Below are 14617 nucleotides of genomic sequence, written 5' to 3'. Positions count from 1 at the left end.
TATTCTTAAGCTGGAATATAGTTTATATTTGCCTAGCTTAATTATCTTACTCAGGAAACAGTTATTGTTGTTTAAAATATAATCAAGATTGGAATATACTATTCTTTAATTGGGTTTGTTTTATGGTAAAATTTGAAACACTGTGTAACTCTTGTTTGTGCTTTATTTATGCAGAATATCCTCCGAATCCTAAATCTAGAGCTCCAAGAATGCTGGTCATTAAGAAAGGTAATACAAAAGATTTACAGCTATCTGGATTCCCGGTAGTAGGAAATCTTCAGTCTCAGTCAGCTAAGAATGGAACTGGTGCAAGTGTTTATAAAGGCTTAGTCCCTAAGCCTGCTGCTCCACCTACAAAAGTAAGTTCTAAATTGTTGAAAATGAAAATTATCTTTTATGTATGTGGAGTGTGTCTCCCATGTGTTTATTGTAATAATGAATAAAATTTATAGTTTTTGTTTTGCTAGATGGCACATGTTAAATATTTGCTAGTGGTGTGTGTGTATATATAAATGCTATTTATTTGGTACTCAATTTCAAGTTTTCGAAAGTAACATGAGTTTTAGCAGGTTAAAAAAGTGTTAAGCTTTTTAAAGGTTTGAAAAAATGATTTTGTTTTCACCTGAATATTAAGTTTTGATTTTATTTATAGGAAAAGACAGAAAGGAACAGAACCATGTACTAATGAAGTAACACAAAAATAATTTTTCATGAACCAAATGTAGTCATCTTTGTTTTATTATATTCATTTGGTTTTTCTTTATTTTCTGTAGTCTGTTTTTGATACCCATTGCTGTTTGATTTTCTTTAGCCTACACAATGGAAAAGCCAAACTAAAGAAAATAAAGTTGGAACTTCTTTCCCTCATGAATCTGCATATAGTGTTGGCAACTTCAATACTTTTAAACCAACTGCCAAGAATTTTAGTCCATCAACAAATTCAGTGAAAGAGGTATGGCATTAAAAGTTATTTTTGAGGAAGAAAACAGTTTCAGTAATGATGTTTGTTTCTTCAGGACAAGGTCTTACTATGTCGTTCAAACTGGCCTTGAATTCACTGTGTAATCTGGCTAACCTTGAACTCAAAGTGATTCTCCTGAACCCTTCCAAGTGCTAGGATTACAGGGGTGCACCGCCATGCCTGGCTTACAGTTTTAATAATAATTTATTAAATTATTAAAAATAATTTAATTAATTTATTAAAAATAATTTTTTTTGAGATAAGGTTTTGCTGTCTTGTTCAGGCTGGTCTAGAACTCCTGGACTTAAGTGATCCTCTTGCCCCAACTTTCCGAATAGTTGGAGCTCTAGGTATGCATCACTATGCCCTCTTGATAATTAAAATTTAACAATGAATAAGATACATAATTTATAAGAATATACATTAAAATCACCTGTTTTAGTTTTTTAGTATGACGCACATACTTCTGTTTTCTATTTTATACTTTGAGAACCAGGAATAATTTTTAAATTTCTAAGATGTGCAAACTTACTAAACAGTAAAGGAAGTAATAAAGTGAAACTCCCCATGTATATGTAAGCAGGAAAGAATATTTTAAAGAAAAGAATTACGAAAACTTCCTTATTACTTTCTTTTTTGTTTATTTTTTTTCCAGTACCGGGAATTGAACTCATGACCTTGTGCTTGCCAGGCAGGCGCTGTGCTGCTGAGCTAAATCCCCAGCCCCCCCTTATTATTTTCATTATTATTAATGGTGGTGGTGGTGGTGGTGTAGTGTGTGTGGTACTGGGGATCACACTGAGGGATTGTTGAGCTATATCCCTGTCCCTTTTTGTTTGGATTATTCGTATTTGATGTTTGTAATAGATAGTTATGCTCTGTGATTAAACCTTGACTAAGAATGAGGTGTGCATTATCTTAGAATTACAAATATTTGGGGGGGCGGACAATGGATCTTAGTGTCAACACTAAGGCAGGGAGAGAGGAGGAAGAGGGAAAGTAGTTATTATTACTGCACTGAAAATGAGTATCTGGTAGCTTTTTTTCATTGCCCAAGCTTTTGAAACTACCACGCTAAGGAGTTCCCCTCACCCATCCAGGGTCAAAGGAAAGTTGACTGTACTGTTACACCTAAAATGACTTTTGAGTATTACATTGGAACACTATGACCCCTCATACACTGTTTCTCATTTATGCTCTCAGTCATAGAATTTTTTAGCTAAAAGGGCCAGCATTTGTACCTGGTTTATTATGCTTACATTAAATATAGTATGCACACATGAATATGAGCAGTTAAACATTACTATGGTTTATTTTCATGGCCAAAATATCCCTGTGACACAGAATTATATTTTGTTTCCTACTATATTCCACTGCCAGAACACCAAAGAGCCAGAAACAGAAGGTCTCCAGTTAATGTTCATTTTCTCCTTACCCTTCCTTCTCTCAGAAGTTTTTTGTGGTGAAATCCATCTTGAAAAACCCTAGGTGTATATGTGCATATATAATTATAAAACTGGTCTTCTTGGGTCTCTTGTTTGGACTTTTGAAAAAATGCTATTAGTAGTATCAGACCTTACTTGTCTCTGAGAGAACATTCTTTTGTTGACTCATTACATGAAAAGAGAGAAATATTTAAGGATAGAGAAAAAGACTTGGCAATAGACTTTAAAGTCAGTTTTACATGTGACTAAAGGTAAAAAGAGGAAGCTGTTAGTTGTGAACTTTATATTGACATCAATTCTTGGACACATATTTATCAACATTTCTGAATTTCCTCTTAGTGTAATCGCTCGAATTCCTCTTCGCCTGTTGACAAACTTAATCAACAGCCTCGTCTAACCAAACTGACACGAATGCGCACTGATAAGAAGAGTGAATTTTTGAAAGCATTGAAAAGGGATAGAGTAGAAGAGGAACATGAAGATGAAAGCCATGCTGGCTCAGAAAAGGTAATTCATTTGCAGTAATACTTGAATTGATACTAACGTGTCATTAGAATACTTGGGCAGATATTTAAGATTCTGGAGCAAAATTTTATCTTGCTGAAAAAAGGCTAGCTAACCATTTGCATAAAAAGCCTTCCTTTCTAAAGTATATTTTTTGCATTGTCTGTGCCAACGTTCAGTTTTAAAAATATCTGTTCAACTTGGTTTCTTTGTCTCTGTCTCTATTCTCATCCTTTCTGTTTTGCCTTTATTGAGTAGATGTGACTACTTAGGGTCAGAAAGCTCTTAAGTGTCCTCTTTTTTCCATTACTACGATGTGTTCAAAATATAATGATTATAAATATCACACTTACATGTTATTTATGGGAATCTAGTCAGAATTTATTAGTTTTTTAGTAACTGTGTTCTTCAGAACTCATTCTGTCTTTTATACTCCCCCAAAACCAGGATGACGACTCATTCAGTTTGCATAACAGCAATAGTACTCATCAAGAAAGGGATATAAACAGAAACTTCGATGAAAATGAAATTCCACAGGAGAATGGCAATGCCTCAGTAATTTCCCAACAGATCATTCGATCTTCAACCTTTCCACAAACTGATGTTCTTTCCAGTTCTCTCGAGGCAGAACACAGGTCAGTATTGATTTTTAGTTTTTTCTCTGGCATATCCTGTATTACGGAGTTTTGTGATGCTGTGCAACCCAGGTTGTTGTACATGGTAGGCAAGTGCTATCCTACGGAGCTGTCCTACCAACCCTCATTATTTATTTTTAACAGGTTTATTGAGATGTAATGTACATACTATAAATTTTATCTATTTTAAGTGTACAGGCCAATGATTTTTGGTATATTGAGTTGTACAGTTGGCATTGCAGTGTAATTTTAGAACCTTTCTTTGAAGAAAGCCATGCCTGTTTGCATTTACTCTTCATTTTCACTTTCTGCTCCACATAACCACTCATTTTTCCCCTATAGACTTGCGTTTTATGACTTTTTCTTATAAGTGGATTCTTATATTATGTGGTCTCCATGTCTAGCTTCTTTAACAAAATCATGTTTTCAAGGTTTGTTTTGTCACATCAGTATTTTTTTTTATTACTGAACAGTACACTAGATGCACCACTTTTTGTACAATTTTGTTAATAGGTATCAATTACTTCCACCTTTTCACTGCTATGAATATTGATATACAAGGTTTTATGTGAACATTTTTTATTTCACTTAGGTAGAGATCTATGAGTTGAGTTGTTTACACGTAGTTAACTCAGTGTTTAACATTGTGAAAAACTGCCAGGAGTATTTTCTGAAATGACTGTCATTTTTATACTAAGCACTGTAGAAGGTTTCAGTTTCTCCATATTTTCACTAGTGTTAGTACCACATCTGTGTTTGATTATAGCTATTCTAGTGGGGGTGAAGTAATACTTTTTGTGGCTTTTAATATGCATTTCTTTAATGACCAAAAAATTGAGCATCTTTTCATATGTCATTTTTGGGAAAAATACTTACTCAAACACTTTGTCCATTTCTAAGTTGGATTCTCATTATTGAAATTTCAAGATTTGGTTGTATATTTTGTGTGTAACCTTCTTATGATTTGTATCTTCTCCCAATCTCTTGAGTTGTGTTTTTAGTTTCTTAATGGTGCCTTTGGAAGAGTGAAACCTTTTAATTGTGATTGAAGTCCAGCTTCTGATCATTTATATATGCTTTTTGTATGGTGTTCAAAATCTCTTCCCATAATGGATATCCAGTTTTCTCAGTGTGTGATTTATTTGTTGCCAACTCAAGAACCTTTTCTGTTTTCATCATGACTTAAAAATATTTTTAAAATAGTAGTAACTCTTGCATGGTTTACTTTTAGAAGTAAAGAGTATTCAAATTCAAATCTAGTATGGATTTTGATTTTTTTTTTTTTAGCTCCCTATGATTTTTATGGTTTAAAGCAGATATTTTTAGAAAGAAAAGTTACATTGTCCTGTATTATTCTACATTTGTCTTGTATATACTGAATTGTTTTATCCTTAAAGATTCTTACTTATTCTAGGATCAGGCTCAGTTTTCCTGTAATGTCATTACTTCTCTTGCAGTCGGAAACTTGATTATGCCTATATTAAACTATACTCTTTCATTTATCTCAGTTGGCTGTGGGGGCTTGGGGTCATGAACTCAGGGTCTTGCCACATGTTAAGTATTCACTGAGCTACACTTCTGTAGCATCTACTTCTTTAAATTCTAACTTGTCTACACTTGTACTACAAAATCTATTTAATAGAAGATTTTCCCTTAAAGACCCATGTAAATTTTTATCCTTGATTTGTGCGTTACTTCATCTATGTGATCTATCACTTTCGTTCTTCTGGAAATCATGTTGTGTTGTGTCCTTTAGATATAGGTGTGTATATGACAGTACAAGCATTTGTTTTAATTTTATAGTTTTCCTATTGTAGATTTAACTTGTGACTAAAATAGTTTTTTAGGCTAGTAATGAATGTGAATGCCCATTTCATGAGTTAATTTATGTAGATTAAATTAGAATTAAACTGATCAGATAACATATAAATTTACTTGTTCAAAGTGTATTTTACTATACATTTAATATGAATGATGAATGAATAAACTATTTTACTCCCTTCTAAATTGTAGATCTCTACATACATAATACGGTTTATGGCTTACAAGTCTGATCTGTGGGTTTAAGTCATGGATGCAATGTCAAGCCACATAGAAAATAATAATAAACCAGAATTCCTCTTCAAAAAGACTAACAAATTAAAAAAGTTTTCTCCATCATCCTAATGCATCATCTTAGATTTCCCCTTTGAATCCACTATTTGATTAGTATGGTTGTAATTTATAAAAATATTTCCAAATTGATCAAGATTTATATTCTTTGTCTGCTTTTATAAATCTTTCTGGTATGAGTATCCTTGGATATGTATTCTTTAATATTTGTGGGTATTGGATTACTAGGAGTAAAACTGATTGGTTAAATGACATTATTTAAAATGATCAGTTACTGCCATGTTATTCCAAAATATTCTGATTTATACTGTCACTGTTTAAATATTTCAGGTCAGAGTGGTGGTAGGAAGAAGTTCTATGTATAGAAGAGAAAGCATGCAAATAAATCTGATGATCTAATGATAGTAAAATAAGAATTCCTTTTTAGGGAAGATTTATCATAGGCAATAAAAGAACAATGATGAAAGATGCATTTTTTCACCTGTTATAATTTGTTCATTATGGTTCTAGTAAGAAAGTTGATGCTGAGAGTACTTTTTGTTACTTTAATATTCCCCTTCATTACTTAGCAAAGTTGGTCCTCACCTCTTAGAAAATATTCTTATAACTCCTTATAACTATATTGAATGCTTTAACTGTCTTGTTTTTAATCTGTACAGCAAATACTTAGCGCAGAAAGCATTTTGGTGGTTTCTTATTTCATTCTTGAGAATTTTAGTTCCAGACCTTGACAGAATTTGGTTCTCTGTGACTAAACTAAGCTAAAGAAATGAAGCTGAAAATACCCTAAATTGGAGTAAGTTCTGGGGAGCAAATATTCAGACCCATCATGACTAAAAATGTATCAGTAATAACTACCTGGATCATTATTTCTTGTTGATTACCTGGATGAGTGTTTCTTATGTATTATACATGTCTACTTTTGGATATCTTGCCAGTTATTTTGTGTATTTAAAACAGCATATTTTTTTTTTGTCCCCAGGTTTTGTTTTGTTTGTTTTGTCTTCTGAGGCAGGGTCTTACTATGTGTAGTTCAGGCTAGCCTTGAATTGTCTGTGTTGTCCAAGCTGACCTCAAGTTTATGAGGATCCTCCTGCCTCAACCTCCTGAATGCTGGGTGTACTTAGGTTTTCTTTAAAAGTTTTAACAAAAGAATTTTTCTTCTGGAGAACTTATTTTGTTACAAAATTAGGTTTGTTGAATTAACTCTACAGGCATTCCATCACCTAGTGTGGCCATGAAGGTAAAGGAGAAGATACTAAGAAAAATTTTTAATAGCCATCATAGAACAAAATCATGAGATTCGAGTTTTTAAGTTTTCTTAAGTACTTAAGTAGAATACATGTTTGTAAATGTTCCAGAGCTGTATGTCTTAATACATTTTTCTTCTAAACTAACAAAGTGATAGCTTTTTATAGAGTCCAGGTTTTATATCTGTGTAAAAATAAGAGTGAAATTTCTTTTCCAGGGCTTCATAGTTTTAGTCAACTTTATTTTAATTGTGATTTTTTTTTTTTTTTTTGAGACAGGATCTCATTGTGCAGTTCAGGCTGGCCTTGCACTCACTTTGTAGCCCAGGCTGGTCTCGAACTTGCGACGATCCTTTTGCCAGGCCTCCCGAGTGCTGGGATTACAAGTGTGTGCTAATTGTGGCTTAATTGTGATTCTTAAGTTATAGACATACTACTTTCTCATATAGATTGAACTTAAAAATCAAGTATGATACAATTCCCAAGAGTAATTCTTTTGTTTAAGTGTTAAGCAACTATTAAGTAATTGGTACATATACAGTATCATTTTGGGGACTTAGAATTTTATTGTTGGGAATTGACCACAGAGCCTTGGGTTTGCTAAATCAGATTGCATGCTGTTTGCCACTGAACTACACCACTGGTCTAATACTTGTTTTTCATTATATCACTTTTATAATACTTACGATAGTATCATCTGTCTGCATTATTGTTCCATGAAGATGCAGGATTTTTTTTAAAAGTAAATATATAGGCTTAGCAAAAGCAGTTTGTTTTACTAGTCTGAGTCTTTAGATTTTGCAATAGGTGGCATTGGACAATATAAGGGAGTGGAAATGCTGTTTCAAAGAGAGGCCTTGTTGATAATATGTAAAGAATGCATTGGAAATTGAAAATTAAGTGGCCAGTAGGAATGAAGGAAATAATATTGACTGTGACATTCTGGTTTGGGCAATAGAGTTAACTGCAATATCTAATGGAGGGGGGCAGAAAACCAAAATTTCATTCCTTCTTTGTTACGTCAAATAGGAAAATTGTAAAATATGAATATAAATGTTGAATTTTTTTCAAGATTTCTGTGTATTGATACTCTTTGAGGCTTACAAAAAGGTATGAACGTTTACAAGCTGTTCATGAACAACAGGAATAAGTTGAAAGATGGTTAAGAATAAGTAGAACTAAAAAAATAAACTTAAGGAAGGCAATTAAGAAACCACCTTACCAGACCATATAAGATAAATGGCCTCATAGGTAGCAGAACCTTGAAATCATTGAGTTAAGTGCAGTAACTATTTGCTGCAGTCAGTGTTTGTGTTTGCCCAGCTAGAGAAAAAGGATTCTCTTTAAAAATTGGAAAGAAAAGAATACATATTACTCACTTTTACTTAAGATTCTGATTAAGAGCTTTGAAAAATATTATCATAGAACGTAATGACTCTGTCGTTTAATTATGTGTTAAGTATAATTGGCATACACCTAAGGGGTGATATCAGTAGAAGAATAAATTATAAAATGCAAAATAGGTTAAGCTATCCCTCCCCCTTTCTTCCGTCTATCCTCCCTCCCTCCCTCTTTCAACACAGGGTTTGACTGTGTAGTTCAGGCTGCCCTTGAGCTCACTGTGTAGTCTGGACTGGCTTCAAACTCCTGCCTCAGCTTCCTGAGTGCTGGGATTACAGGTGTGCACTGACTCCCTCTTCTTACCCTTTTTTTTTTCAAAGTAGAAAACTTAAATGAGTAGTAAAGAATAGGTATGTTAGAATTTGGTATTGAATAAAAGGAGGATGAGTATTGCTATTACTTTTGGTGTAAGAATTTGGCACATTTTCTTTAGGTCTCCTCTGTTGTAGGTTTCTAGCCTTGCCTTGACACCAAAGATTAACCAGTTAGGCATTTATTCTTATTTTACTATTAAATGTAGTTCATTTAACTTAATCTGATATAGTTTTCAGAAAATATTTAAAGCGTAAATGGAATTTTCCTGTGTGCTCAGTTTTTTAAAATCAAACCTGATAGTCTCCTTTCTTTTCAGGTTATTGAAGGAGATGGGCTGGCAGGAGGACAGTGAAAATGATGAAACATGTGCTCCCTTAACTGAGGATGAAATGAGAGAATTCCAAGTTATTAGTGAACAGGTAAGAAAATCTGAGTCATTCATGTTTACTTCTGAGTTACTCTTCCTTAATTAGAATAAAGAAACATGAGGAGTGGTTTACAGTTTTAGGAATTTATTAGATTCTATATTATAAAGTAGCATCACTTTTGATTCTTTTTGTACAAGAATATTTCATATTCTTTTAACATCTTGGTGCGTATCTAGAAACTGTTCTGGTCATGCAGAGCCTCTTTTCTATATGGAGGTAATATAATTTATATTGTGATCTTCAGAAATATTTTGTGTTAGCTTTACCATTAGTACGATATAGTACCTGACATCCACAACCTAAGGGAGGAAAGGTTTAATTTAGCTAATGTTTTGGGAGATTTAATTCTTGGTTGTCAGGAAGGCACAGAGTCAGGGAAAGCTGCTCAGTTCAGGCAGCCTGAAGTTCACAGTGCCAGAGAGGAACTGGCAAGTACCCAAGGCCACCCCTCCATGACCCACCCTGATAAACTCAGCTACTCTGGATACTAAAGCAAGAAGATTGCAAATTCCAGGGCAGCTAGAGCAATTTAGCAAGATTCTATCTAATTAAAAAAAGTGCTAGTGGTATAGCTCAGTACTCCTTGGATTCAATTCCCAGGACTTCAAAAACAGAAACAAAAAAATTTTTTGGAATCCCTTCAGATTCTGTAAGGATTTCTTTTTTTTGCAACACTTGCTGTTATTTTTTTTTTGGTTTTTCTCCGGTACCGGAAACCGAACTCATGACCTTGCGCTTGCCAGGCAAGCGCTTTGCCCTGAGCTAAATCCCCAACCCCTGCTGTTGTTATTTTTAAAGGTAGCATTATTGAATCTTCGTTTGGGTAGTTTTGACATCTTAATAATATTAAGTGTTCCACGTTTGAGCATGGGAAGTTTTTCCATTGCTTGGTATCTTTTATTTCTTTCAGGAATGTTTTATGGATTTTGGTTGTACACATTTTTTGCCTTCTTGGTGAACTTCGTTGCTTATACAGTACTTCTAAATTTTTTTCTTTTGTGCTACTACAAATGGAATATTTTCTTAGTACTTTTTGAATTATCCATTGTTAGTGTTGTGTGTTGGAAGTGCAACTGATTTTTATGTAGATTTTGTTTCCTGCAGCTTTGCTGCGTTTATTTCAGTTTGGTGGGGTTATTGGGGTTTTGTACATTATGTACTTCTTCATTTCCTATTCTTATCCCACGCCTCCCACCCCTGTTTTGGAGACAGTCTGATTATGCAGTTCAGGCTGGCCTTGAATTCACTGTGTATCCCAGGCTGGCCTTGAACTCCCAGTGATCCTCCTGCCTCAGACTCGCAAGTGCTTTTATAACAGGTGTGCATCACCATGACCAGCTCCACAGTTTTTTTTTAATTCAGAAGTTCTTAATCATGTTTTTATAACATAATTGTGAAGTTGGTTATAGATTGATTCTAAAGGACTTTTTATCATGTGTGTAGTATAAAGTTCACCTTAAATGTCTATGAGTTTTAGCAAATGTATATAATGTCACTATGATCATAATAAAGAACATTTCCACCATCTGCCAGATTTTTTCTTTCTCCTTTGCATGCAGTGTGTCATGCCTAGCTTCAGCCCCTTCCCAAGCTTCAGCCCCTTCCAAGCTTCAGCCCCTTCCCAAGCTGTCATGCCTAGCTTCAGCCCCTTCCCAACTCTAGGGAAATTTTATTTCCCTAGAGTTCAGCCTCTTTAGGATAATTTCAAAGTACAACCATGTAACTAACAAATGTCTTTTGAATCTGCTGTTTTCATGTGTTTTTTGTTTGTTTTTTGCGGTACTTGGGATTGAACTCATGACCTTGCGCTTGCCAAGCAGGCGCTTATCTCACTGAGCTATATCCCCAGCCCCTGTTTTTTTTGGAACACATCCAGATTAGCTGAGTAGTATCTCACTGTATGGTGATTTACTTGCAAATCTTTTTGTAGGATTTTTATCCTGCAGTTCTGGGAATCAAATGCAGGGCTTTGTACAAGTGAATAACCAAGTACTCTACCATTGAGCTGCTCCCAGGCCTGAAGGATTTTTTTTTTTTAATATGAAGAAAAGCATCCAGAGAAATCTGCCAAGTACCGTTATCATAGAGTAGTGTTCCAAGGAAAATACAATGTTTATTACCTAACCAGGATGACTGGCTTTAAAATCATGTGATGACTGGAGCAGGTAGATAAAACCCTGTTGATAGATAATAAAGTAACTGACAGTTGCATATAGTCTAGGTTGAAGATCAATGATACATGTAAGTATAATACCTATTTTCTGAAGTAGTGATGAGGCATGGATATATTTATATTAAAAGTAGATAACTTTTAAGTAAAGGTCATGATAACATTCTATTTCTGTCCGGTTTAGTAGGAGAATCTCAATTTTTGCCTGGTATTCTGGTGTTGTTATTAAAAGCAAGTGGTTATTTTCACATTCTAAGTGCTATAGTTTGAGTGATGAATGATAGTCAGTAATATTGCTTGAGTTCTTAATGCCCACCCTGTATTGTACTAAGTGCATTTTTGAAGCCATTGGATAAAGTAGGTACTATTATTAATCCTCTATAGATGAGGAAACTAAAGCTCATAAAGTTTATAAGTAACAAGAATTGGAATTTGAGCTCATGTTTGGCTAACTTCATAGCCTGTGCCTTTAGCCATAATAAAAAGTTATACTAAATAAAGATACACTGGAGTTAGATTATGAAGGAGTTTGAATGCCATGCCAGGAACTGTATAAATACAGGTTCTTTGGAGATTTTGATAGAGAAGTGCAGTTATAGTATAAACTGTACACTGAAAGTGTGATTTGTCAGAATCAGGATGATAATTGGAACTATATCACATAATTAAAGGAGAGGGCCTAAACTAGGGAAATGGTAATAAAAATGGTTTTGATGAAAATAAGAAACCTAATTATTTCAGTTTCTGAACTGGTGATAGTATTGTAAATAGCAATATGGAAGGAGAACCTGGTTTTAGAAGGCTTTAAATATTTATGTTAAGGGTTCAGGAGTGGTCCACACATTTAGAAATTAAGGCATAGAAATTTAGATTTGTTTTTTATCAAAATTCACCACAACTGATTTCAAGAGGTGGCAAGGTAAGGGTACAACTTTGGTGAATGGAAAAGGTATACCTTTAAAAGTGGAACCAGATAGGTGTATTTCTCTACCTTATGGTGACAGAACATTGGAGGTGGGTGCATTACAGTTTTTTCTAGTAAAGATGGTGAAGTCATTTGCACAAAGCAAAGGATGAGGTGGCATTGACAAGTTTTAGAGTAAAAGTGAGGTAGAAAAGAAAATCTGCTGTGGAAAATAGAGAATTAAAAGGAGAAAGAAAGAGAAGGTCAAGACCCTAGACTTGTTACTGTTTATTAGCTGTGGTGGCAATGGCTTGGGTTTGAATTTTCTCCAAATTATTTTGTAATCCTTATAATTAAAGAATCCCCTCTATATAATGATGCCCATAAGCAGTTCCAAATATTAACTTATTTAGTCTTAGATTTTACATGTAACTTAGAAGGCCAGAGTAGGGTATATATTATCATTAATTTTATTTTATCTTATATCCTTAAGTTATGTCTAGTTTCGGCTGTCAGTTTTCCTCCTCTGATTGGTAATCTTTTGATTCAGTTCTTATTTATTACCATACCCTTTAGTTATGATCGCCCATATTCAGAAATAGAAGACCATTATTTTTTTTCAGTATCTTAATTTCTGATTAACCAAAAACTCTTTGATTTTGTTACTTTATATTCCTCATTCTGCTTTTCCTGCAGAGTATGAATAAAGCACATGGTGGGCTGTGTTAACTTAGGTCATCATGATAACAATAATAACTATAGTTTAATGTTTGCTGATTATATGCTAGGCCAGTGATTGCAAACCTTTTAGAGCTTTTGGTGATAGCACACAGCTGGCTGTGACATGGGTGCCATAGATTCACCACCACTGTGGTAGACAGAATCTGGAGGTGTGTTTATTATAGTTCTCATGTAAGGAAATTAAAATTTGGAAGCGTTTAACTTTGGAAAGGTACATTTGGTATAAGTGTGACAGAGTTATTATATCTAACCTGTGTCCAAAAATCTGTGCTCTACTATACTGTTCATATTAATTTTTTTTTAGTGGTTGGTGGATGGTACATACTGTTTGCTCTCCGATAGTGTGAATCAATTAGGGAATATTTTGTTAGATCAATTGGATTAGTTACATGTATTTATCTAAATAGCTTATTTGCCAGATACCATACTAACCTGTGGAGTTTTTAGCGTTTAGGATACAGTTTCTTAAATTTTTTATTATATTGTTATGTTCTTTATTATGGTATTATTAATGGCTAACACTTGGAGCAAAATTTGTTTATTGTTTGTTTTTAACATTTTAGTTACAGAAGAATGGTCTGAGAAAAAATGGTATTTTGAAAAATGGCCTGATCTGTGACTTCAAGTTTGGACCCTGGAAAAACAGCACTTTTAAACCTACAATTGAGAACGATGACACAGAGACAAGTAGCAGTGACACATCAGATGATGACGATGTGTGAAGGATTTCCTAACAGCTTTAGAAATTTTAGTGTGATACATCTCTCATGCAGTTTGGGGTGAATTGTAAAAATGAAGAACTATAATTTATGTAGTGAAATACCCCATTAGAAGATGATTTTTTTGGGGGACTTCAGTATGAAGAAAACCAAGAATATTGTGTTGGGCTGTGTTGAACATTATTTCTTTGTAAATGAATGTTGTAGAAATGAGGACTTTGGTTGATCCAACATTGACTTTCTTCAGCACTGCAGCATTTCTCTGACTAGCAATGTGACGATGTAACAAATGAGACTTTCTCATTTAATAAAAAATTGTGTAATGTTTTGCAAAGCTTCTGTCTTAAAATGTCCAGATCTTACCAAAAAAGGCAGCTTACAGTTTCGCTTGCAGAGTCGTATCTTTTTTGTACAGTGGAAATCTTCAAGTCCACTCTGTGCGCCTCCCCACCCCTCTCCTCAAAAAACAAAAAAACAAAAAGGAAAATGTAGCATGTTGGCTAAAACTGGAGCAGAGTGCACTAAAACATTGATTCCCTGAACTCAGCTGTTGTACTAGTCACCTTTTAAAACAAGTTCTTCTTTAGCTATTTGTAGTGCACTAAATGTTACAGGAGAGACTTTCCACACTTTGTTCCAAATTTTTAAAAAATGATTTTCAAGAGCTTTAAATATTGGGAATGTGGTCAGATCAGGATTTTCAGAGTTAATGCAAAAGAGTTGTGGGAAAACTTATTTTGATAAATTATTACACATGCAGAAAACTGATCACACTGACTGGATCTGTCCACAACATGGAAAATAAACTGGATTTTCAGAATATTGTTGTTCTCTGTAGTGTTCAAGGTACTGGTTTCTAAACACAGCATGTGTTACTTTTTATACTTTCTTCATTAAAGATGGTTACTTTCTGAGGTAGGAAAAAGCGAAGTCTATCCGTAGCACAAAGAATGAATTTTGACCATTTTCATTTGGACATTGATTATGTCACTTACTACTGACTGGAAGAGTTATTTTAGCTTTGTATTTGTA

At 34.0% G+C, this 14617-nt stretch overlaps 1 protein-coding gene across 1 annotated transcript in view; it reads left to right on the top strand.

Annotated features, from left to right (window-relative positions):
• The window catches only part of Gpbp1 (GC-rich promoter binding protein 1), a gene marked incomplete at its 5' end in the record, with an annotated part of 55900 nt that extends 41495 nt beyond the window's left edge, over window positions 1-14405 (top strand). The window contains 6 exon segments of the mRNA XM_013518445.1: window positions 175-359; window positions 812-952; window positions 2746-2913; window positions 3358-3545; window positions 8940-9042; window positions 13430-14405. Of these exon segments, the coding sequence (XP_013373899.1) occupies window positions 175-359; window positions 812-952; window positions 2746-2913; window positions 3358-3545; window positions 8940-9042; window positions 13430-13588 (944 nt within the window). The 3' untranslated portion in view covers window positions 13589-14405.
• Window positions 14406-14617: the final 212 nt, after the last annotated feature.

Source organism: Chinchilla lanigera, unplaced genomic scaffold, assembly GCF_000276665.1.
Source record: "Chinchilla lanigera isolate Chin_1 unplaced genomic scaffold, ChiLan1.0 scaffold00045, whole genome shotgun sequence".
NCBI lineage: Eukaryota > Metazoa > Chordata > Mammalia > Rodentia > Chinchillidae > Chinchilla > Chinchilla lanigera.
Note: the sequence above shows the minus strand (reverse complement) of the source record. Positions and strands in the feature narration are given on the sequence as shown.